The 26177-nt window shown below is 39.0% G+C and overlaps 1 protein-coding gene across 2 annotated transcripts in view; it reads right to left on the bottom strand.

Moving 5' to 3' along the window:
• Positions 1 to 4294: 4294 nt before the first annotated feature.
• RAMP3 (receptor activity modifying protein 3) overlaps positions 4295 to 26177 on the bottom strand; it is a 46137-nt gene continuing 24254 nt past the window's right edge. For both annotated transcript variants that reach the window (XM_033078413.1, XM_033078421.1), the window contains exon 4: positions 4295 to 12676. In XM_033078413.1, coding sequence (XP_032934304.1) covers positions 12421 to 12676 — 256 coding nt within the window. In that variant the 3' untranslated portion in view covers positions 4295 to 12420. The remainder of the gene's footprint in view (positions 12677 to 26177) is intronic.

Here is a 26177-nt window from a genome sequence, read left to right on the forward strand (position 1 = left end):
TTAAAAACATTTGAGCAGAAACGTGAATGGAGATTTTTTCCTTCCAACAACATGGATATACTTCCTTCTAACTGAAAATAACTTCATTTCAAGCAAAATCAAGTATATTATGACTAATTACTGACAAATCTACTGAGTGCTTTTGTTTCCATTCAGCTAAGCTAACTGATATATGACATCCTCATAATTCATAAAGACTAATTCCCGAAGACTATGACTACGTACAGTAATTTCACGACCATAAGGCGCACCGGACTATAAGGCACATCCCCCGGGAGTTGGCAAAATTTGCAACTTTGTAGATCATATAAGGCGCACCGGACTATAAGGCACACTTTTTTTTTGCTGCGAAGATCTGTGCCGCACACAACAAAGTAACAAATTAGTAACAGAAACCTGCGATCGTGGAGTTTACTGGCAGGAGCACAATTTGGAAACATTTTTCACAAATCGGCGTAGGCTTTCAAAGGCAACCCCAGGTGCCCTCCCTGTGCAGTGGGCCCTGGCACTCCTGCCCACCCCTGGTGTCGGCTGGCGCCGCTTGGCGCAGCTGCAGGGCCGCCTCCCACTTGCAACTCCATGCTGCTGTGGTGCTGTTCCCCCTCGCGGCTCCGTGGAGCCACCCTGGCACCCATCCTCGCTCGGTTCGGCAGCGCGGCCGCCCCGGCGCCCGTCCTCGCTCGGCTTGGCAGCGCCGCCGCTTCTCGCCGCTTCCCCGTGGTCGGCAGAAGCGCCACCACTTCTCACCCCTTTCCCACGACCGCAGGGGCTGCGCCACTGCTGCCACTTTCCCGTGGCCGGCAGCGCCCGGCGGTTCTTTGCTCCCCCCGTGCCCGACGGTGCCCGGCAGCGCTTCGCTCCCCCCGCGGCCAGCGGTTCCTTGTTTCCCCCACGTCAGGGCCGGCGTTGGCTCCCTCCCTCCCCACCCAGCTCCTGCCGGCCGTGGTTGCCTGCTCCTGCCCCTCCTCACAACTCAGCGCTCCCACGGCACCGCCCCTCCCTCGCAGCTCACACTTCTGGGGTGGCAAATGTCGCAACTTTGTACATCATATAAGGCACACAGGTCTATAAGGCGCGCTTCCGGGTTTGGGGGAAAATTTTAGTCAAAAGGGTGCCCCTTATAGTTGTGAAATTACTGTACTTCTCATCTTTTCATCTCCAATAAACATTCCCCAGAAAAATGAAAATTTTTTTCATTGTACTGTGTCATTGTACTGTGCCACTCTTGTACTATTGCTTATGTCTTTGATAAGTGGCAAATTACTTCTGCAGACTTTTATTTTAAAATAATTATCATAGGCACACAAATCATTAATTTATTATTTTAGGGGGTTTTGGTACAAATTTCCATCCCCTCAGGGATTTGTTTCATTAATGGATTATCTTGGTTCATCTCAAAATTCTCCAGTATTCATAGCTGTGAGATTATTGCACACACACATATAGCATACCAGGACTCTACTACTCTACATTCTGGCCATGTTTTTTTAGCTAAATAATAGTAATTCATGTTTTGCAGTAGCCATACCAGTTTACATGCACGATGTGAAAACAGACAAGCATGATCAGTGTTGCATTTCCTTTTTTTTCCCCTGATTTAAGAAATAATTTTGGAAGTGTATTTAACCAGGGATATAACCAGTTATCTTCATAGAGCATCCAAGAGAATTTGTGTGGCTCTAATAACATATGTATAGATGCAGGACTCCCACTGTCCATACCTGCAAAGTCAATAGAAAGTGGCAGGCTCCTCTATTCTCATCATTTGCTGTGGGTTATAACCTGGGTACCACCCCTCATGCTTGATACTGACTGTATTGGCAGAGATCCAAAACATGTACCTTACTGAGAAAATATCAGCTCACTCCCCTGAGCTCAATAGTTATATTACACACCTCTAAGCAAAGTAGTTTTCAGGTACCACAGTGAATAAAGAGTCAATCACATCCACCAGGCCAATATTCCATCCCAGTCTACATGGAGAAACTGCTGCATGGGAAACCTGGGTTTGCACTCAAGTATCAGTGCAGAGAATCCACACCAAGCAAGGACATTCACATGAATTATCAGTTCAGTCTCTTGTGCATTTTATGGTCAGAATGAACTTCCCTGGGATTCTTCTTCCTTGGAACTTCTGTCTCAAAATACAAGCCAATTGAAATAAAAATGTCCTAACTTTCTTTTGAATTATATTATTTCTTCTGAATTACATTATAATTTCTTCTGAATTACATTATAATTTCTTCTGAATTACATTATAAGCCAGCTGCAGAAAAAGTGACCCTATGCCATCATGTAGGTTTCTTATGAACTGCATTGTCCTTGTTAAATGCTTGACTTCTTGTCAATCTAACCCCAGTCTCAAAGGAGGGCTATAAATAGAGAGCAGTTACTGCACACTTCTGATCCACGGCAGCAGCCAGGAACCCTGCAATTTCTTAAGAGAGAAACACACAACACAAACCTATAAATATTTCTATTTTCTTTTTTTCTCAGGCACTTTTTCACCCCAGAGAGTGGAAATAAAACTGAGGAAACTGATCATATGACCCTGGGAGAACTGAAATCATTGCTCTGATATGAGCAGTCTTTGGTAGGAGCCTAAGGAACAGGATGCTTTGGTGACATTAGCAGTCATTAACTTTTGATCCTGATCATCAGACCCAGGAAATTTGTGGCTTGCACCATGCCTCGTATTTATTGCTCTAAGACATGGGTTACCACTACAATCTTCCATTTTGGAAGGCCTGTGGCTGTCTCAGATACATCGTGTTTAGTGGGAGAATTTAACAAGAACTTGTACTCAGTTTTTGAAAAAAGGAGAAATGTTTAACACAGATTTATGTGATTTCAGGTGTATTTTCTATTACTACCTGTAAAGCTGTAAGATGAGATATTGTAAGGGACAATATTGTTTCAGTTAATTTTTTCAGCCCTTTTTTTTCTATGACTTTTAAATCTCATGTATTTTTTCCTTCAAAAACAAAATTCTTTAATAAACTAGTGTCTACATAATGACTACCAGCACACAGACTAATAATTTCCACAGCAACTGATGACTAATGCAAGAAGAAAGTATCTGGTTGAAAGTTCTTCTGCAGCTGGAAATATTCCCTTGCCTTTCAGCCTCACAATATTTGGAGCTGAATTTTTGATGGCACTGAAAAGACCAAGTTTGGATTACTAAAGTTGAATCAGAAATTAAACATCAGTCAAAGTCAAACCTTACTTTGGCATTGCTCTTTCTCTTCTATCAGTTTCAGAGCTGAATTTTGCTCTGTCATAGATCTGGTATGATCCAGTCAAAGGCAGGTCAGCAGATCAGCTCAACTAACTTCACTGGTGCATAAGTAGGTTCTAAAGTCATTTAAGAACAAGTCAGGAAAGAACCATGCAAATGTACAAGCCTACAACCAACTGAATCCATCAAAGACACTAAAAGTTTGAGTAAAAGTAAACAACTTCCCAGATCAAGGATTGGCTGTGGTACTGACTGGTGGATTGCATTGCAATAGATTGCACTTTAATGCAGGTTTGCTTTCTGGCATGCATTCAATTAAAACACTCCCAGGTTAACCAGGCAATTTATCTCTACTGCTCCTATTTCCATTAACTTATAAACATTAAGTGACATTTGCCCTGGAGACTTCTCTTATGTTACATACTGCTAATGCATTCTTTCAACCAGATTTGTAGGGGTTTCTTTCATGGAATGGAATGGGACAGAAGCAAGTCACTGCTGTTGGCAACCACAGGCTTGTGAGAAAGACATCACATACTTTTGAGGCATGAAAGTGTGTATAATAAGTTAATCAATGTTTCCCTGGTATCCAGGTGTCAGGGAGCAAGGGCAAGGCAGTGCATCCGCATCCCTGTGGCACACCAAGAGGTGTGTCAGGGACCCACCAGGCTGCCTGGGATGTGACCTGGCTGGTAAGCTGTGGTGGCAGGAAAGACCTTTCATAGAAAACTTTATTCTCAATGTCATACTTGGTTTTCATCAAGGGTGTATACTCTCTAGCCTGCCTATCAGTGAGAGGTGATACTTCTCTGAAGTTGTACTTAAAAAATGACTTGGAAAACCTAGTGCATTAATTAAAAGTGATAACCATCCACCTTAAAAATCAGATTCATTCTCCATAAATAAAGTGCATAGCACAAGTGCAAAACAATGCCAACTTCTGTTGGTTGCTCATCACACTGTTTTGTCTGGTCGTTTTCAATTTCCACCAGACAGGCATCAATCCCCTTGCCTATATCCTTGAACTGAAATAACACTTCAAAAGAGACATCATGAATTGTATTTTTTTTTATTATTATTCCAAGGCTTTGACTTTGGATAGTGCTTTACAGAACAGTAAATGGTGCATTCCATTTATAACAAACATTTGGGAAAACAACAGCCACATTTTTCCCTCCAACTATGTATCCCCATGAGCAAGAATAGTACATATTCAAAAAAGAGAATTATGCTCTATTTTTGTCTGTGAGCTGGGTGGTCCAATTGGTTGCTGCATTTGCCTTTCTTCTCTAAACACTTTGATTTTAATAATACCTTTGGGCACAAAAGAATATGAGTATGACAAATTCATCCTATGTGTCCTGACTTGCGTTACCAAATCTTTGTACAATATACTTTATTATACTGGCAAAATTTAGAAACCAAGGGAAAACGTCCGTCTGTAACTTCTGCATAAATTAATTTTACAAATATAATAAAAATGTAAATGAATACTTAGATTGATTATATGATTTTTGACACCACACATGTTAACGGTACTGTAAAATGTCTTTCAAGTTTTACTTCATCTAAAAACTTTGTCATTTTTTTCTCAAGACAATACATCGGTTACCTTTTACTTCTCCTTATATGCACCTTTCTAACCTATCTATAAGTCAAGATAAAAGGAAATAGGCAATATTTTCCATTTGCTAACATTTATAAACACCAGCAACATTTCAAAGGAATCTTAATTGCTTCTTGGTGTATTTCTGAAGGGCAAAAATTTTTAAGACTCTGTAGACTGCCCTAAGAATTAAAGAGAATTAAGAAATGCAGTGGTGGAGAAAATGTTTGACTGACATTTCTTTAAAGCCATTGAGCTAAAATGAAGGTTAACCTGATTAAAGGAGACTGTTAAGATCACATGCTGTGGTCCAAGAGGAAAGTTCTTGTTCTTTGAATTCTCCAGACTGCAACACATCCTTGTGATTGGGCTCAAAGAGATTTGAGCCCAACAGAAAGGAGGCACTGCTCTACTTCTTACCACACTTTTCCCTGAAATTTCTCATCATGGCAATTGGAGTGATATTAATTGCACCAAAAAGCACACCTTGTGTCTCCAGACAGAGAGCTGACCCGTTTTGTTACTCCCCTGAAAGCAAGGGAGTCCAAGTCTGATTTCTTACCAAAAGTACATTGGCAGAAAATTACCATGTTCATAATAATGCTCTATAAATACCATACTAGAGAATGGAAAACAGAGTTTGCACCTATACAATTGACCCAGCTCTAAGCAAGTGAAATCAAAAATTTCACATTTGCCAGCCTTAAGTGATAAAAAACTTGATGAGCAATGTGGGTTTTTCAATGCAGAATTGCACTGTGGTCTCTGGAATACACATTACTTAAATTGCTCTGTTTTATAAATTTTACTTGATTAACTGTGTTTCTTCTCTTGAATTTGATGTTCTTAAAACTTCTGGAACCCAGGACAAGTAATCATAGCAATCCGTAGCAGGGCAAAAAACTCAAACATTGTGTACATTTGGGAAACTCCTGCAGCTGATGTAGATCTGGTCTTTGCTTTTCCAAGTGTTCGTCTAACTGTATTCTTGCTGGTTACCAAGGTTTGGGTTTCATTCTTTAATGAAAACCTCAACTGGCATCATAAACTATCATATTGGCTCTTTTATGTAAGCAAATACTATAATGTTGATTTTTTCCTCAGCAAAACCCTCCTGTTTCATTAGTACACTTTTGCAGTATTAGAAATATTTGTGACCTAATGCTGCCCTTGGTTTGTATTTCTAAACTGTTACCCTAGAGTATACACTGACAGTACCATATATTACAGAAAATACCATATCTATCAGTTTTATAATCTACCAAAGTACGCAGCCAGAGTCAGAAACATTTTTCTTCATTTTCTGCAGCTAAACAAAAATAATTTCGTAATTATTTCAGATTATATACAGCATGCAGATGGAGAGGATCCAGTGATCAAGCACCACATCTGAAGTACTGAAATTACACTTACTGGTTTCTTTTCCTGAAAAGAGCATAAGAAAATCAAAGTTTATGTAGTAGATTTATGAGAGCATTTTGTGTTAAGTATTAAGGTTTTAATTATTAGAAAGGACTGCTAGTTCTGCTACTCTGCTCAAGAAAGTACTCCTAAAACATGTTATTTTTGCTAGAAAAACCAAATTGTTGAAAGACAGAAAAAAAAAGATAGTCTGCAGATATTCTGCCAACATGATTGTCTAATACCGGTTTTCTCCAAATGTTTTGAAAAGTAGTTTTAATGCCCAGATTAATTCTTAAGAAGGGTAACATTTACTGGCAGAGCTCTTCACTTTAAAATAAACTGGGACAAATTAGGCAGTCCAAGAGAACTGGGATTCACTCCCTGCTGACAGCAAAATTCATTCCAACCACCTCATAAATGTTATACTCTAAGCAAATCTCTCTCCTTAGAGACTCAAATTCGAGGGAATGCACTCATTCAAAATCCCAGCACAGAGATCCCAGCGCACAGGTCTCTAAGATGCTGATCCTATAACGCTTCTATAAACTGTAACCTCAATTACTAACAGTTGTCCTTAAAAATCATTCCCTTTGTCAAAACACAGCAAACTCAAGTCTTTCCAGGTGAGACTTTCCAGTCTGCAGAGTGACTCCAGATAGCCTCAAGCAGCACTCTACTACAGTGCCCCACTAGGACTAAGAAAATTTCCTTTCTAATCTGACTATAATATTCCTTCAGGTCTGCTGGCTCAGACTGTGACTCTGACATAACTGTGTCCAGTATTTTCATCAAAAACAAAACAGAAAGTAAGATACCAGTTGTCTGTGTAACTATCTTCATATCTTTGAAAAATTATCCATGCTGACCTTAAAGAAAGTAATCTCATTTCAGTAATTTGAAATAAGAATGACTGAATGTGCAACTGCTTTCAAATTTAGTTCCTATCCAAGTTCCTAACAAAACAACCTGCTTGTTCAGGTCTCATAAAATGTGTATCTTTGCTTGTACAACAATTGACCAATATAATCTATCAAAATCTGAATATTTTGGTGGTACAGGAGTCTAATCAGACACAGATACACTCCAAGACAGGTATCAGTCGGTCTCCCCAATGTCTTGGCTCTTATGAAGCTTGGATCTGTGCTCATACGTGACTCCAATCGCTTCTCGTGCACATAAACCAGTGGGATTTCCTCTTTGTAGTGATAGGCACCCACATAACATTTTCTGGTTTATGTAGAATTTCTTTATGCATCAAATATTGAGCAGATACGCCACTCACACTCAGTCATGGAGTCTCCATAATGCATAAAACAACTATTAGCTGGAAAACAGCAGCATATTCCCCTTGCAGTTATGCTACAGTCCTGTTGAAGAGAAGGGAGAAATAAGGTACATATTTACATACATAAGTAGGTTTTCTCCAAGACAACCTTATAAGATAAGGTTGTTTTTATGAGGTGAGTAATTAAATATATCATCATTTCTTAGGATTTGAAGTGATTTGTGTCAGTGGAATTATCTGTGTTCCCACTCACTGTCTCTACATCTATGCAGTTCCCTGGTGTGCTCACCAGGAATAGTTCAGTTAGCTTCCAAGTCACTCAACATATTTCACTTTTAAGCAGCTATGTGTAAAAAAGCTTCCACTGTTGTCATTCTTAATCTTTAATGGTTTTGAAACTGTCAAGCAAAAATTGCATTCTCCTGCAGTTCTGAGCGGCAGGAGAATGAAGATGACAAAAGATCCATGTTAATGTTAATCATAGATGAGAAATATAATGACACTTTTCAGAAGCTTAGAGCTCTGCTTTAACAGGTACAGGCTCCTTATTTCCCCCTTCTAGGCCATTAATTTAAAAAAAAAAAAAAAAGAATAATTGTAAATAAAAGAATAAACAACAAAGAAAAACAATCAGCCAAATAGGCTGAATCAGGAAAATTCTCCCCCCATGTTATTTCCCATTTTTTTTAATTGCTGTCATTTTGAATCATTAGATTGTTATAAGTATGTTCTTCAACTCAGTGTTCTTTAAGTAATTTGTGATCATTCACATTCTTATTCTCATAGCATCCTTCTGAGATTATTCCCTACTCAGACAGGGCACTGAAGAACAGAGGTCTAAGGTACCTGGCGCATGATTAACATCCTCTGTAATTTAGATCTCTACTACGTTGTAGCTGAGCCTACAGTGAAACTGTCACTAGGATCCATTTGATGGTCTTTTGAGAGCATTTCTGGTCATTAATCTTATCAAAACCAAGAGTCTCCCTTATAATGAGATGAAAACGAAGCATGAGACCCTATCTCATGTAGATATCTACACCCCAGATGCAAAACACTTTAAAAGAAAAAATATCCCACCATGAAGGATTTAGACAGAACTCAGTTATATATGAATGTCAAATCTTAAGGAGTAATTCCAGCTATGCTGCTGCCATCCCTGCAAGTTCCAAAGGAAAAAAAAAAGAACAGTAGCCTGGTAGTCTTGTCTGTATACACACACTCCCAGGAAACTCTACAAAGGCACATATTCTACAGACTCATTTGAAGCTGTTTCCATTCCAGCAGTCAGGCCATCACATTAGTCATGGTTTCTGTGCAAGACAAAAAGGCACATCCCTCAAAACCGAGTCTGGCACCACATTGATGTGTCTCCAGACACTTCTCAGCAGTTAGCTCTCACAGCAGCTCCAGGGTGGTACCTTTATGCTGCCTGTGACCACCTGGGTCTGCCTCCACCCCCTCAAGTGTTTCAGCGCAGTTGGTGTAGACAGATTATGCCTATTATGCACCATTACAATTTGTGTCCTTTCAAAATGTTCTGCTGAGAGTTCAGCCAAAGACAAGGTAGTAGCCTCAATGCTCCTCAGATTTCCTACTGTGCAGAAAATTTGCTTTTCTTGTCAAATCCACAGAGTTATCTGAGGGCTCAGATTCCTATTTCAAAATTCTTTTAGAGTGTGTTCTGAAACACAGACTCTTTAACTAAAATTCAATTGCTTTTTTAATGTCCACTTCTGGGTATTAAGACACCACTGCATGCACGTAGGTATTTCTCTCAAAGTACACAGAGATCACTATTCTTCTTGCATTCAGAAGCAATGACAGTCACTAATTGTCCTCATCCTTCCAAACCACCCATGAGCTAAAAAAATACAATGTTTTCTTTTTCTCCTGTGGAACTCAGACTTTGCAAACAGACCTCAGGACCTTTCATTTTCTGAAATACCCTCATGCTTTTGACAATCAAGACTTCAGCAAAATAATACCCAGCACTGCTGCATCTTGCTGCCTTGCAAAATTCATACTTTGTTTCAGTTTCCAAAAAAGCCAATGTATTGCAGCAGGTGGACACCTGCTGCCAGGATGCACACATGACATTCAGACAGGAAGAGACACCACCTACACCAGTCAAAAAAGGGGCACAAACCACACTTCCCCAGTTGTTACCAAAAGCAAAAAATCCCAGAACTCACAGCAATTAGCAATCTCAGCTAGCTGTCTCTTCTGTTTTGGCCTAAATATTGCTGGGGAACAACCACTCTTCCAGTTCTAGGAAAGATTTTCAACAAGTTGGTTTTTTTCTTTTTGAATATCTTTATTCCTGAAACTCTGTTGGGACATCAAATTAATTTGAAATTGATAAATGAGCCAGATTCTTGGTACCAGATGTGATTTTCTTGCCAATGGAAACAGGTTTTTGGGGAGAGGTAGCAAGGTTCATGCACCACTAACTCTCATTAATGCGTAGTACAACCTATATCAAAAGATTCAACAGTTATCATTCTGGGTCCCTATTAATGTACACAACTGTTAAGACCTAACTCCTGCAGCTGCTTTTTTCCTAAAAGCAGTATAAATATTTCTCAGATTTAAACCACTGAGGCTACATCAAATAATCAGTATTGTTTCCCATGCACAGTTTCAACTTCTCTGCCCTTCTTCATCTATATAAATGTAATGGAAGATCAACTTGGATAAGGAAGACACACAATTATGTATAGCCTCCAAAGCACAGACTAGTGTCAGAATTCTCTACTTCTACTCCATGGCACATGAAGTAAAAGCTACTATTTCTACTTCTTTGGTTCTTATATTTTTAAAGACTCTTTGAACTAGAGATTTTAAACATGGCATTCTTTAAAGATCACAGTACACATCTGGTGATATGAAGTCATCAAGCTTTCTTCTTCCCTTAGTATCCAGACCAATCTTATTTTATAAATTAAGCTTATGAATCAAGCTGACTGATAGCTCTCAGGTGACCTGTTCATCAGGTGAACACAATTTCAAATGAGTCAAAAATGGTCCAGAATTTGCCCCAAACACAGCAATTAGGTTGAAATTAATGTGGCTTTCAAAAACTCAAAAATTTTGCTATGTGGTTTCCAAATCTAAGTTTTGAAGCTTGCTGAAGTTTAAGTAAAATGAGGACTAAAACATAAGACTGCGTGGTTTTGGCCACACAAAATGCTTAACCAAACAATAACTTGAATAAAATGAATGGGTTGGGCTTTTTAACTGACCACTAGATTTGGTGGTCCAAAGCATTTTAATACAGAAAGTAACAGATAAATACAAAATTCAACCAAAATCCTTAGTACATTACTTCACTCTTCTTTTTTACAAAGAGCAATTTCTGCTAGCATCTAGAGAATGAGGAAGAGTCTGGAAAACCACACAGGAAACACTTTTGAAATTGAATCATTCCAACATTAGCGTAATGAAAAAACAAGTTGTGAAAGGACATGAAAACAAACCAGTACAGCTCACAGGGGTTATTTATTTATCTATATGCAATGTATAAATAATCTTGTAAATTGAGCACTTCTAATTCGATTCAAGCATGGAAATGCTTTTCATACTCACAGACCTGAGTGTCAAACACAGAGCCCAAATCTTAAAGGAGGCAATCTAACTATAAAGTATATAAATGCAATTGCTTGGTCATTCAACTGTATTTTATTTGTGTGCATAAGGTACAGAAAAATGAAAATTCACTTGTATCAGACGTTGCACACTTGTCATAGAAGAGCACTGGACTGAAAGACGTTTTGAAAGGAAGATTTGCAACACAAAGTTCTTTTGTTTTGAGCATATGATCTTTATTTCAACTATTACATAACTTGACAGAATTAGATTTCTGAGTTGAATTTTTTCTCTCCTTTTACTTCTATTCCAAGTTTTGATGTTCATACTTTAGTTCCCACACTCTTCACAGGACAAAGAATTATTTATGTACAATACTCTGAAAGGCACCTCAATCAACATGACACCTCTATATTTATTTGTAGGCTATCACTTGCACAAAGTGAAGTGAATGTGGAGAATATACAGTGAACACAAGTCATCAAGAAAAATAATCATAAAAGAGGAAAATTAGAGTCTGGCATATGAAAGTTTCTTCATTACTCCTTAGTATATTTATAATCAATGAATTTCATTTTCCAGCTCTGTAAAGTAAGACCTGTACATCCTCCCAGAGTTTGTTTGTAAGACATACAATTCCAAGAAGCCATGCTTAAAGGAATTTTATAAACTATTTTATAATGTGGCATGATAATTTCCCTGTGCAGATAGTCACTGGACACATAAATTGTTTCTTTGCCAGAACAATACTTCCCAGTTTTTATAATGATGATTTTGACTAACATCTAGGAAAAGCTGCCACCTGGTTACATCCAGGTTAATCAGTTCACCAGTTAATCAGTTCCTTTGCCAGTGATCTTGCCAAGTCACAGATGAAAACCTTGAGTGTCCTGCACAAAACCTCAAGAGATGCAACTTTCCCCACAGTCAGTATTACACACATACAGATTTGCAAAACTTTACCAGCCAGCTTTACCCATAGAAAAGTAACTTTACTCCTTTTGCAGGCAAGGGGTCCATTTGCCTGAGAAGTCTCCTGTTTCTGGGAGCTGCCTGTGAATTCCATGCTGATGAGGCTTGATGGAAGTAAAGTTTTCCACCAGCAACTCATGGTCAAGGCAGAAGCAGTGACTTGCAGAAGCAGCAAGCAGCTCTTCTTTCACTGGAGCATCTCAGTATCTCACTGGTTCCATTTCAGCAGATATGAAATCTTTATGCCAAGTTCCTCTCTTTGTCCTCCTCTCTTAGTGTTCAGGGAATAAAGAAAGGAAGAAAAGGAAAGCCCAGAAGAAGAACTTAGACCAGGATATCACTTCTCTTGCTGCACCATACTACCAGTGTTATCATGGCACATGTCAACATGACTGGGATCAAGATCAGTGTTATGAGAATTTCATCCGGTGGATCTTCCCAGTGAACCTTTTCTGAAGTACAGTTTGAAAAGAATTGTTTATGAATTCCAGTGATAAAGCCTTCTGCAAGGGGGTTTGGCCAAAAACAACTTGCATTGTTGGCTTCACGTTCTGTGCACTGGGTAAAGTTGTCGTAATACCTGGGAGAAGAAAATTAAGAGAATTTTAAATAGAATGTATATGCACATTACACTTAGAGACAGCTATGGAGGGCACCACACAACATCTCTGAGAGTGTGTCTATCATGGAGCAACTCTGTTGAAGGACCTCTAATGGAAGCTGTGGCTACTCACTACACAGTGAGGCAGAAGAACTGACTTCGCATGCGAAGTGCTGAGACCCCAGATAGACAATAGTCAAGCCCCAACTACAGCCAGGATGTCCTAATGTCACTTCAGTTCAAACAGAACTCTCTCACTAGAGACACCTACAGATTCTTTAAAAAACATGCACACAAATGTGTCAAGAACAGGACATTTTGAACGAAGTATGGATATTTCATCCCTCAGCTGCCACTGGACATGATGATGTGGTGAAAATTATCATGTGGCACTAGGACTGAACTACAAGATGCAGTACTGTGTAAAAATTCTGGTTCTGTTGCACTCTCATGCAGTAAGAAAATAATCGGAAAATAAACACACAGAAAGTTAGCTTTTGACAAAATTCCTCTTCTTTCCAACTCCAGCAAATGCCCAGTAGGGAATAAATAAAATAACAATTTCTAATTACATGTTTGCTTATGAAAGGCTGGGAATTCCTTGTAACACCTGACATAATGATGTCAATGCTGCATGTGCTAAAATTTACATGGTCAGGCTTATATTTACGAGAATTGGCTACCCCTCAGGAAAAAAAAAAAAGGAAACAATAAGCCTAAATGAGTAACATATGGGCTTTGTGGTGTTATTATAAGCCAAAGAAATTGAGGAAGTGAATGGATATGGGGGAGGAGATAGGAAATTAGGAAGACGAAGAGTGTCTAGTCAGTGCATGAATAGGGTAAGAAATAAGGAAGCTGAATTATTGTCTGTCACAGTTATTTTAGTCCTGCATGACTCAACAAACTCACTTCAAAGGGGAATTAGAAAGGAGAGAGCAAAAATCCACATGACATCTCCAGGGACAGCACCCTTTTACAGCATCTGAAGACCCTACTCTCCCTATACAGTTCATTTAAATATGATTGACTCCTTGTGACATTAAGTCCTACAGGGGACTAATGTTGACTCAATGCTTTTCTGTAAAGAAGAGACGTTCAGTGTTTGGACCAAAAATAAAGTCTATTGTCTGCTGTGTGTCTGTCAGGAGAAAAGTCTGCCCACCCATGCTACAAGCACACAGGTTGAGAGCAGCTAAACTCTCAGGGCTGTGCTCACAGAAGGAAAAGCCTCACAGAAAGTTCCTTGCAGTTCTCATTCTCAAGGAGTTTCAGCCAATACTGCCTCATTCTTAAGCAAACACACTGGATAACCTAACACCAAACTCCAGCATGAATATGCATATACACACAATGTATGCATATTTTAAGCAAAGCTACTAGAAAGGAAGCTTTTGTGATATCAGCAACTACAGGACAACAACAGGAAATAAGCTAAAAATAAAGTACAAGCATCAGCTGTTTGCTATTTTAATTCTTTCATTCTTCTGTGCGACCTGATGGCATCCATTCTTTATGTCCTTGGACTAAATTAGAAGCTGGACATGTCTAGTTGAATGGGGGAAATACAGTCCCAGAGGACCTGAAGAGCAACAGGTCTGAAGGCAAGGCTACAGGGTTCAGCAGTTACAATGCAGAGATGGAGGAGCATTCAGCTGCCCAGACATGTCAGTGCTCCACCTGGCACAGACACCAGGCAGGACTCCAAAATGCTGTACTCTGCTCCATCCTGCTCTGGGCCATGCTCTCATGGGCACCCTTGTGCCATCAATGTCTGCTGTTACAGCCACCTCAGTAAGAAAACCAACAATAAATACGTTTTTCTGCATAAAAGTACCCTAAGCTCAAAGATTTGATGATTTTTTTTCCCCTGTGTTTAAAATCCTATAGAAAATTCAGTGTTATACCAATTATTTTTCTTAAATGTTAGATTTATAAACTAAAGTATTTCCCACTGATTTTTGATTGCAAATACAACATAACTAGAAAAAGCTGGTTAAGTGTTGCCAAAAGGCTAGATAAAACTAACTTGTGATATACATTTTATTTGAAATACTGAATCCCTAAGACCCAAAGTAGAATAAAAATGTTATCGTAATAGTTAGAATTCCTTACAATTTTTCCTTAAAACTTTCTCTCATGGAAAAAAAAAGAAAAAAAAAATCTACCTGCAGTATAACTCTCTCACAATTGTGAGAAGGTACATAAATGAAATATCTCAGCTGTTGGAGAACCGTATGTCTGCCAGTTAAGCTAAATTCACTTAAATATTTATGTAGTTTAGTCATTCAGAGTTTATGCACTGCAACAAAAAGTTCATATTAAAAAAAAAGATCCTCTGCATGGAACTGCAGATCAGCTGCCTCAGAAGGGAGCAACTGAATCCTCATTCTACAGCATGGATGTTTTTGTAGCTGACCAACTGGCTTGCAAGTTACTAGGTTTTTTTTAAGAGAGAGATGGGGGTTAAGAGATATTTAATACCAGTTCAATTTTCCTATGCTTGGTTATTTTATGTCCTATTTAATTCTCTTTATTGAGATGGTAAAGGCTGGAACAGGAAACCTTTTCACTCTGTACAATAAAATGGTTATGACAAAGATGTCTTGGCCTCTGACTGGAGATACTTTAAGAGGAGGGCATCAAAGTCACACAACTTGTGAAAGGAAAGAACAAGAAATGGCAGTTTCTACCATTCCCAGAATGAATAACTGGAGAGCACATTGGAGCTCAAGCTCCTTCACTTCTCAGTTTATAAGAGGGTGTTCTTTGTGCTGAGACAAATCTTCATCTCTTTCAGGCTAGCACAAGGGACCTAGGTCCTACTCAGGAAAGGGATATTCGCTGGGAGTCAGGTCACAAGCTTTGTGACAAATGGGACAAAAAATAGTATGAGTTTCAACTCAGTTAAGTAATCAAATAGAAAAAAACCAAAATCTAAGCATAGTCTGAGCAGCAAAATTAATATAAAGATGTGCTTTACCCTGATACACTCAGGACTACTGTAGTTTCTATTGAGGAACCAACTACTCAGTCATACTATACAATATTGAAGATACTTTCAGAGAACACAAAAAATAATTCCTTTCAGAGCAATCTCTGAGCTACAACACATTTGTCATGAAAAACAATTTTCAATACTCTAGAACAATACTTCATTTTCAGAGCGCATATACTTTTTCTCCTGTACTTTATCTTTCCACTAAACCAAATAATAACAATTTTGTCACTGGTTTCGGGTTCTTGGGGTTTTTTTTTGTTGAAGCCTTGGAAGATTTTATTTTGTGAGTACTTTACCCATGAGAAAACATATTTTTATGTATTACCTATAACAAAGAACCCGGACAGCAGGCAGTTTCTGTGAGGAATGGCAGTGGACACATTTGCCTTAATGGGACAGTGTTTCATGGAGTGTCCACTCACACTATTTAAATAGACAGCTGGGTTTATTACACCTCATCTGTCTCAGGGTACACAATTGCCTCTCACTCCGGGCACTTCTCAGTCTAAATGAGGCTTGACTCCTATCCGTATTTTCCCAGGGAGGAATGTGGTAAATTCTAGCTCTTTCTTCCTCAATATCCCTGCATGGGAAAACTGCAGAGATGATTGGTTTACAAAAACCCACAGCCTCCACATTTTCATGAGACTAAGAAAACAGATTGTTTAATTAAGAGTTTTAACAAATAAGCATTTTCCAATGCAAAGTTGTTATTTGAGAGAATCCTAAACAATTCTCAAAAAGCCAAATATCATATATATGCCACTTAAACATTTGAGGGCTTTTTCTGGTTGCAGCCAGTAAGCCCACTGTCAGTTCCCATAGGAGAATCTTTCCACCTCTTCAGCACTCATGGATAGACTATCACAGAGACACTCAGCACTCAAGCAGTCAGGAATGTTTTGCAGTTGTTTGATGAGGAGAGCCAGGAATTAAAAACCAAAACACCCCACTTTCTCAACCCCATTTCAAATAAATCAGTTTCATGATTACTGATATAATTATGGAAGGGTAGTACAACATACATATAATACATTGTGAGTAATTTTTGTTATTTTGAGTCAACTAAGTACACAGAATACAGTGAAAAATCTCTCTAGCATAATTGAGTCTTGATGCAAACTAGGCCATAGATGCACCAGGGACACTCACTCCTGCTACTCTACAATCCCAGACAGCAATCTAGAGGAACTGTTCCAGGACACTACAAGTCATGTGGTGTATTTTAATAAAGATGCTTTAAAACTATTTGTTTTCCCCAAATTAGTCAATCAAAAATTTCTTTATACACAGTCACATATTAAATTGAATTTTCATCCTTGTAACCTCCTCCCAGAGTGGACTACAAAACGTTGAAATGTAAAAATATTAACAAGAAATATCACTGATGAGAAAGGCTTTTCTTACAGTATTTCCAGATGAAGTGGAGGCAGGAAGTAGCAGAAAACCTCACCAAAATAAAAGGCCTATTCTTATGCGAGATGCAGCCAGACTGTATAGAATTTCAGGGTGTAACAGCCTGGATGAACTTCAAATAAGGATCCAAACCTTAAAATGATAATTTCCTGATGTTTCACTACTATATTAAAAGGACAATTTTAATTTTATAGTGAGTTAGGAGCCTATAAATATGATGGAATATTTCTGAGATTTTCTCAGTCAAAATCTCTCCAAATATAGATTTGTGCCTGTGTCTCACAATTCCTTTAATCACATATCTTCTGCCAAAATGAGTATTCTCACAGTCACATTCTTACCTCCTTAATCAGATCAGATCTACTATTGGGCAGCTCCAATACAGAATTCAGCCTCAAGAAAATAGCATGTTACAAAAACATAAGGAAGGAAATTAATGGGGGAGGGGGGAAACTGGTCTAATAACAAAATTATAAAGCATAGTTTACTCTCATGTCACTAAATAATGAACATTGTGACAGATTTGCTCACTTGGGTTGAAAATAATACACAGACTCTGGTATCCTTTGAAGTAATTACAGATCTTCACCCTTAATTTCACATCAACAGCTGTCTGGAAAGTGCAAAATGGTTGAATAAACCTAACTAAAACCCCAAAAATGCACAACTATTGCCACATTGTTGCTAATTACCTAAAGGTACAGCCAGAAAATGTAAATATAAAGAGCAACTGTAGATGTAATCAGTTACTTTATACACCTAATAGTCATCTCTAATGAGCAGCAGAAACACATTACACAAATGTAGAACACGTAGCCTGACATCAGGTACAACATCATTAAAATCAAATATTTAGTAGCACCAGAATTTTACCCAGTCAGAAACTTCTACTGGCAAGCAGGCTTTACCTTCCACCACTCCTGGCCTAGATTTTAATGATTACTAAGTTGTACACTCGGCCCACTTTTGGAGGACACCCAGTAAGAGGGGAAGCAGTCTCTGAAGCCATCACTGCATCATGTCTTCAGAAGCCAACTCATAATTCTCTTGAAATAGACAAAACTCAAAACAGTAAGTGAAGGCAAATCCTAATCCCACAAACACTTAATCCCACTTAACATTTACATATCCAACTTCTTATATGCACAATGTCTTTTAAGTAGCCATCACTGATGATGTGTGGAAGAAGATGTCCTTAATAGCATTAATAGAATCATTACCTACCTACCCCTTACAGTCAAACACATCAGGCTTGTGATTCTGCCACAATTTTAAATCAATTTTTAAACCTCTTCTTATGGATCAAGTTTCAAAGTTTTTGTCACATTGGTCAACTAGTGAAAGCCCTTCATTTTCTTAGGCATCTCCACATGAGACAGCATGTTTCTGAGCACAAACACATCACATGTTTTTGTGCACATCAGTATTTGAAATTTTACAGCTAAAATTTTAAACGTTGCACTATAACATGTGAAGGGAAGCAGGAAGCATTCCACAATTCAGCTCCAAATTATAAGACCATCTTTTGATCTCCAGTAAACAGTTCTCAGTGCTGAAAATGGCAGATGCACAATGTCTGCTACCTCATCTGCTTTTTCTTTATTATAGTCAATTATTTCTCTATTCAATTCAGATTACTTCACAGTGGCAAAGGCAATACCTGACTAAGATCTGGATGTTTTTCTTTCCCATCAGCTGTGCATCTCCCCTCAGTGTCATTAAGAAAACCATTAGCATTTTCTGGTGCGTATTCTCCTTCAAAGGCCTAGCATGACAGAGATGAGAGCTCTGAAAAGCCAGTAACATAATTTGAAAGCACATTCCTGCTATTTATGGTCATGTTCCATTTTAAATCAAAGTCCCGCGTGCTTAGAAACAGTCAGTGGAAACACTGGAATAATTGCAGGGCATGATGCACAAGACAGCTTCCTTTAAGATTCCCCTGCCAAGGAAGGGGGTTTAGGACAACTGGTACAGATGAGTCCCACACCTGTTCTGCCTAGCAAAAAAAAAAAAAAAAAGCCTCACAAAAAAAAGGAAGCTAGTAGAGCATTGCCACTCAAATCTGCCACTGTATCAATGGAGAAATATGCAAGCAGTACACTATCCTTGTATCTATCTCAGCTCAGCTCTTTCCCCAAAAGCATTTCCACCTCAGTCACCACAGATTTGCATAATCATCCAGCACCTGGGGAGGAGCCAGAGTCAGGAGGGAAGATGCTAGCGCAGAACTGCTCTGAGCTCATGCCACATTTCAGGAGCTCAAGGCTTTTCTTTCCATCTAGATGAACCAAGCTGACAGGTGAACAGAGAAAATGTGGCCTGAATTCAGACTGGTGCTCCACAGCTGGGTCTCCAGACAGCCACCCAAAACAAGCAACCATGAAGATAATCATTTTTCTGACCAACAGACAAAAACTCACAGGAAAAGAAATTAAAGAAGGGCCCTTCTTCAGTCTGCATCTACAAACAACTGCTTCATATTCCATTTTTATGAGGATATTAAAGAGTATTAAAGTGTCACCTGCTGAGTAGAAGCTGTTATTAGATTCCACTTAGTCCAAAGTAGCACAAGATTTTTATAATATCACAGCATTATTTCTTCAAGTGGAAAGAGGGGAGAGAAATATCTGGTAATATGCAGCTGTGAAATAGAAATCATCAGTTAATCAGGCTTATACTTTGAGAAACACCCACTGTAGCATCTCCACGTATTGAAAAATTTAAAAAACCCAAACCCAACAATTAATCTGCTTTAAAGTTGAACTGATCATCATTTTTATAACCCTCCTCATATAGTTTTTTCAGCATGTAAAGAACATACACTTTTCCTGATTATTGATGGAAAATGGGTTTTATATAAACTTTTAAAAATTCCTGTAATTAAAAAAGCCACTTTGGGAGAAGAGTGGCTGTTGTGTTCTGCTGCAAGCAGAGCACAAATAATGGGAGTAAAAAAAATCAGTCAACTAATTACAGATCTTAAGCTTCAGCATATGTCAGCTATTGGACTAGTTAAAGAATAAATGCAGTCTTGTATAATAAATTATGTGAAATTGCAATCTAGGCACAGACAGTTCACGAACGATACCAAAATTGGTGAAAAATTAACCATAAAATCAGGGGAACAATAACAATATTAGAAATTTATTTAAAATTAAGCATAAATACCGTTAGGCAAGAACCTTATTACATAAAATTCTGCTTATCTACTGTACAAGTACATTATTACGTTAATATAGAACCATCTTAAGACTTCTTAAGCTACCTTCCTGCATATAAAAATTGGACTCAGCACCTCACCGGCAAGTCCCAATCCCACAGGAAGACATAGAACGCCTTTCTAGATGCAAGAATGCTCATTTTAACATTTCTATGTTTACTTTACAATGATATCTTAATATTAAGTGGCACATTTTAGGAGTCAGTGAAATGTATGAAATGCATTTGTGTATCTGAAAGGCAAAACATAAATTTCCTGAATGCTGCAAAGAATTGTGCTCACAATTGTTCATCAATGCACTATGCCTTGACAACCTTTGATTTCCACTCATTCTATACTCAGCATTTATTTTAGAGAAAACTTTTAATTTTACAAAGCTGCCATATCTCTCTTACTTTTTATAAGCACTACAGGCATCTTATGCATTGCCTTCAAGTCTGTCGATGCAGGCAGCAACATTTCTGCCTTTTGCAGATTACGCAACAGACTGCAGAAGGTGACTTATCTGCTTAAGAGTGCAGAAGACTTCATTTCTTGTCTTGTAACTACTTTCCAATACTGAATAATATACTATTCTGTAAAGATAAATAGAAATGTCAGAGCCTTGGCAATTACCCACATAATTTTTTTTTTTAAGTATTATTACATAATAAACGTCTGTAATTGAAACAAGATCCTGAATATAAAACATATTAGTATTAATTCGTACCTATTGTGTTTTCAACAGTTAACCACACGAATAATATCACATGTAGCCTGGAGCAAGTAAATCTATTTTTTTGTCTCTGCTGAGTTAATCTCTACTATTGTATGTTCATGGTTGATCCATTTAGAAACAAAGAATGCAGAAACTGTTTTGCAAACCAGAAGTACCAAAAAAGCTTGCATTAACTTTTCCTTTTCATAATGCATTTATACCTTCATTTTCACTGCCTCTTAAAATACACTGTCCATTATATATGCTTTGCATAATTCATATCAGTCTATCAAGTTATACCATATTATTTTGCCACCAAGAAACTTTACACAGAAATCTTATGTAATGTTGCTTTTTTTAAAATACAGCCTTTAATAATAGGCTCCATGAAGATTGTTTTCAATTATTGATCTTACCACCATAAAATTCAAAAAGGTCCTGAGAGGTGTTGAAAGGCATATCAGCTGATAGTAGTGAGATTTAACAGCAGACTGCTTTCTAACATCACCTCTAAATTCCTTACATTATTTTTTCCAAGTGACTTAGAATTATTATATTCTTATATCTTAACCTGTTTGTTAGTTGACTTGGAAATATGAGCACTGACCTGTTGATGCCAGCTTGTGAGTGCAAGCCATCACCATTAGTCCAAGGCATCTGAAATACACATCAATTTGACTCACAGCACCCTTGCTAAAATATTGCTACTGGGGGATTCAGGTGACATCAACTCCAACAATGTTGAAAACTCTTCCAGAATGTTAAGAAAATACTGATATTTATATCAGTGACCTCTTGGCAAATGCCAGATTTCACTCTCTTCTTGGAAAACAAAAAAGATTCAGTACAAATAAATTTAACAAGTATTAAAAACTTGCTGAAAAAACTGAAGTCTGACACTAAAAATGGAAAAGTTTCCAGGTCTTGATAATGTAAAGGTAATTCTCTTCCTACTTAGCAGGAGACTCAGAAGATCCTTCTCTTTTTTCATACTGACAGAACATTCACAAAGATTTGAAAAATTAGTGATAAATTGAAGAACAGAAAGATCTGAGCCATTACAAACCTTGAAAAGGTGGTTAATAGGATGAAAAAGCACATTATTCTGGTGTGATATGGTATGGAAGACCCAATGTCTCCCATGGTTTAACAAAGGAAGAAACGGTTATCCATAACGAATAACAAATTCCAGTCACTTTCTGCCTATTCCACAGCACTAGTATCCCTGAATGGTGGCTTTTGTAAACTGTGATTTCAACATGTATTGTGATATAAATAATAAATACATAGTTTTAGTTCACCAAGTATGAGTTCTTGCTAGTTAGTGTATATAATTCAGCAGCCTCTCAAAATATTGGCAAATTTCTCCTAATCCTCTACAATAAACTCATTCACCGGTTCCAAGTGAGCTCTTCAAAGCAAGGTTTTGTTTGCAAAAAGCAAGATTTTTCAGTGTCTAAAATGAAAACCCAAGAAATCTCATCAGATGAAAACCTGATAAGGTTTTGGTAGTTTGTAGCATAGCTATGTCTGTAATATGCTGCAGAAAAAACTGATGGCTTTGCATTTAAAAGCAAAGTGGTCTGGAGGTCATCACAGAATTTAGAAATGCCAGTGTTCTTAATATAGCAATACAATTCAGAAGTCAGAGTAATTCACTAAAAATTCAACATTCGTTAATGTTTTTCACCACCCTCCTGCATCACGTAAGATGGCCACAGCAAACACAGTTTTAGAAATGCATTGCTGTAATTCTGCACTAAAGAGAGAAAAAGTATTAGAAATGAGTATCCAAAGCATCTCAATTCCATCTTGGAATTATCAAATGTAGACTTTATTTTCACAACATGTATTATATAAAATGTCTATGCCTCTCCCTTACAGTAAAGGTGACATTTATAACTGCACTAAAGAACCATATTCCAGCCTCTGCATCCATCAGAAAGTAGTTATAAGGAAATGGAAGTATTCCTGCCTCATGCTGAACCCTGGTGTTTGAATTCAAACTAACCCCTTTATTTATATTCATCAGGACATATCCTTATCTACACAATATAAAATAAAGCCAATACATTTCATATGAAAGTATGATCTGAAATACAGATGCTGTGGAAGATATTCTACTATAGCCCCATTAAAGGACCCACTGTGCCTCTGCATTAACTTCATGGTAACTAGGGTGGTTGATCCCAAAACAGCACACAATTGTACACATTCTCAGCACAGCCCTGTAGCTGGCTTCTCTGTGAGATTTTATAAACTTTAGGTTTCCTTCATTCCCAATGTTTTAAACAATAGAGGGCAAGCAGTATTATTTCTGCCATGAAAAATTGCTATTGTCAGCTACCAGCATGATGGCAACACAAGTGCTCAAATACAACAGTTCTTTTCCATTGTTTTACTTCCTCACACCTAATTGATTTATAAGCTGCTTTCCTTTTGAAAAGAAAGGCATGAGTCACAGAAGGAAAACAGTATGTTCTTGGGGTAACAATTACCAGCCTAGTTTTGCCACTGCTACCATGACCTCTGTGAGTTTTTAGACGGCTTTTTTAGTACAAAACTACTGTAAGTTTTGAGATGTAAAGAGGTGAAAGAAATACACAGGTAAAAAAGATTAAATATCAGCATCATCTTCATTTCGATGAGAGCTCAAAAAAAAGCAGTAACTGCACCCGTATGAGAAGCTGAAAGGAAGACAATGCTACCAAAGAGGACCAAATGCTGGAACGTACCACACCAGTCCTTTTCCTATACCCCACTGAACACTGAATGGTAAACCAGTTACACTGACATGAGGCCACACAAAGTGCAGGTGTACAGTAATTTCACGAATACAAGCCGCACCAATTTGACTAAGATTTTGCTCCTAAACCAGAAATGCGGCTAATATTCAGGAGCGGCTAATATGTGAATAATTTTCTGACATTTACAACCTCAGAAGTGCCAGCCAGAGTGCAAAGCCGAGCTGCTGCAAAGTCAGCATTTTGCGATTGTTACAAATTGTTACTCTGTTGCACCGCAGGTGGAGCCTGGCTGCCTGCAGGCAGCACGGGGGGCGGGGAGAGAGGCGGGAGAGCTCTCTACCACAGCCCGGGGGAGAGACGGGGGGGCCCCGCGCTGCAATTGCGGCGGCTCGGGGAGGAGAGGGGGGACCCGGGTTGCCCCTACCGCAGCTCTGGGAGGCGGCGGGGGACCCAGGCCACCACTGCAGCCGCTCTGGGAGGCGGCGGGGGGCTCCGTCCCCGCCCGCCGCCGCCGCAGGAGCGAGGGGGGCTCCGTCCCTGCCTGCCACCACAGGGCAGTGCCGGGCCGTGGTGACCGAGCCCAGTGGCAGCGGCGGCTGGCCCCCAGTGGCCCCGCCGAGCGGCAGCGCCGGGCTGGGCTACCTGGCCCCGTCAGCAGCCCCTAGCGGGCCGAGCCTGCACAGCTTTAGCTGAGCCAGTAAACCCTGCCCTGCCACCATTCTGTTACTATTTGGCAACTTTGTTGCACGCGGGTCCTCGCTGCGAACGACAGAGCACCTTATATTCAGGTGCGGCTTATTTATGGACAAAAAACGAAATATTTGCCAACACCCAGAGATGCGGCTTATACTCAGTGCGGCTTGTATTTGTGAAATTACTGTACTCAATCTTCCTTCTCAGAAACACTGAGTTGAGAAAAAATATTTTCTTCTACAAAATCTGGACTAACAAAACTGGGAGGACTTACAGTTGGCTAAATAAGGGATTTTGGTCCCCCTTCTCAGTAAGATCTTCAGGGGAAAAGAAGATATTACCCTTCAGACACATACAGAACTTTAGGCAACAACATTGCAGAAAATTACCCAAAGACCAGGCAGTAAGATGGCCTTTTGCTGTGCAAGCACATTTGTGATTTGCAGCAATTTTATCACGACTTTGCCCAAAGTAAACCGTAACTGATGTACCTGTCTGTCTACAGGGATATGAATCCCAAGACAAACAGACAGCCCCCTCCTAACATGACACAAATGGGGAAGGGTGGGACTCCCTTTAATCAGTAGTGTTCTGGATCTAAAATTGTGTGTGCTGGTCACCCAAACATCCAGTTTCCAGCAGCCCCAGGTTGCCTTTCATGTGAGAAAACCACATGCAAAAATCCAGAAGCAAGACTTTTCTGAAAATATATAAAAGAATGAACAAAAGGTGTTGGTTTTTCTAATTATTAGACCATTACCATGGGAACATATTAGCTCACATGAATCAGTGGCTCACCTCAGCCGCATAACAAGCCCAGTGGTTTGTCTGAGATCTTCACTAGGGATTTGTACTGAGATTTGACACTAGGGAATATGCCAATCCTATCTGGAAGGAAATGGAAGAGGTGTTTACCCAAGAAATGAGAAGGCTGAGGTATGCCAATGACATTTTTGCCTATGGGGTGTCACTAGAAAATGCTCCAGTCACACCCCACAACTTGCAGAAGGCAAAGCAGGAATTTGGAGAATGAAGAGCTACCCACAGTAGGAGAGTATCTGGTCCAAAAATATGTAAGGAACCTGAAGGTCCACAGGACCTGACAAGAGGCATATGCAGGTCCTGAAAGACCTGGCAGAAGAAGTGGCTAAGTCACTACCATCATAGTCGAGAAGTCACACCAGTTCAGCGAAGTTCCCGTTGGAAAAAAGGAAAGAACCCCCCTTTTTTAAAAGGTAAATTAAAAGGAGCACCTGTCCTCTGAAGACAGGCTGAGATATTTAGGGTTGTTAAGCCTGTAGAAGAGGCTTTGTGAAGAACCTTGTAGCACCTTACGATACCTAAAGAGGACTAAAGATAGCTGAGAGGGACAGTAGTGACAAAACAAGGGGGAATGGCTCTAAAGTGAAAGAAATTACGTTTGGATTAGATATTAGAAAGAAATTCTTTACTGTCTAGAACAGGTTGCCCAGAAAAACTGTGGATGTTCCATCTCTGGAAGAGTTCATGGACAGATTGGATGAGGCTTTGAGCAACCTGGTCTAGCGGAGGATCTTCCTGTCCACAGCTTGGAACCAGATCATCTTTAAGGTCCCTTCCAATCCAAACCACTCAGTGATTCTATGATTTTCACAGAACATTCCTCCTCTGTAGAAGTTTTGTCATTAGCAGCTGGATGCAATTGGTGATTGGTGTCTAGATCA

The sequence above is a fragment of the Catharus ustulatus genome, chromosome 1, assembly GCF_009819885.2.
Source record: "Catharus ustulatus isolate bCatUst1 chromosome 1, bCatUst1.pri.v2, whole genome shotgun sequence".
Taxonomy (NCBI): Eukaryota; Metazoa; Chordata; class Aves; order Passeriformes; family Turdidae; genus Catharus; species Catharus ustulatus.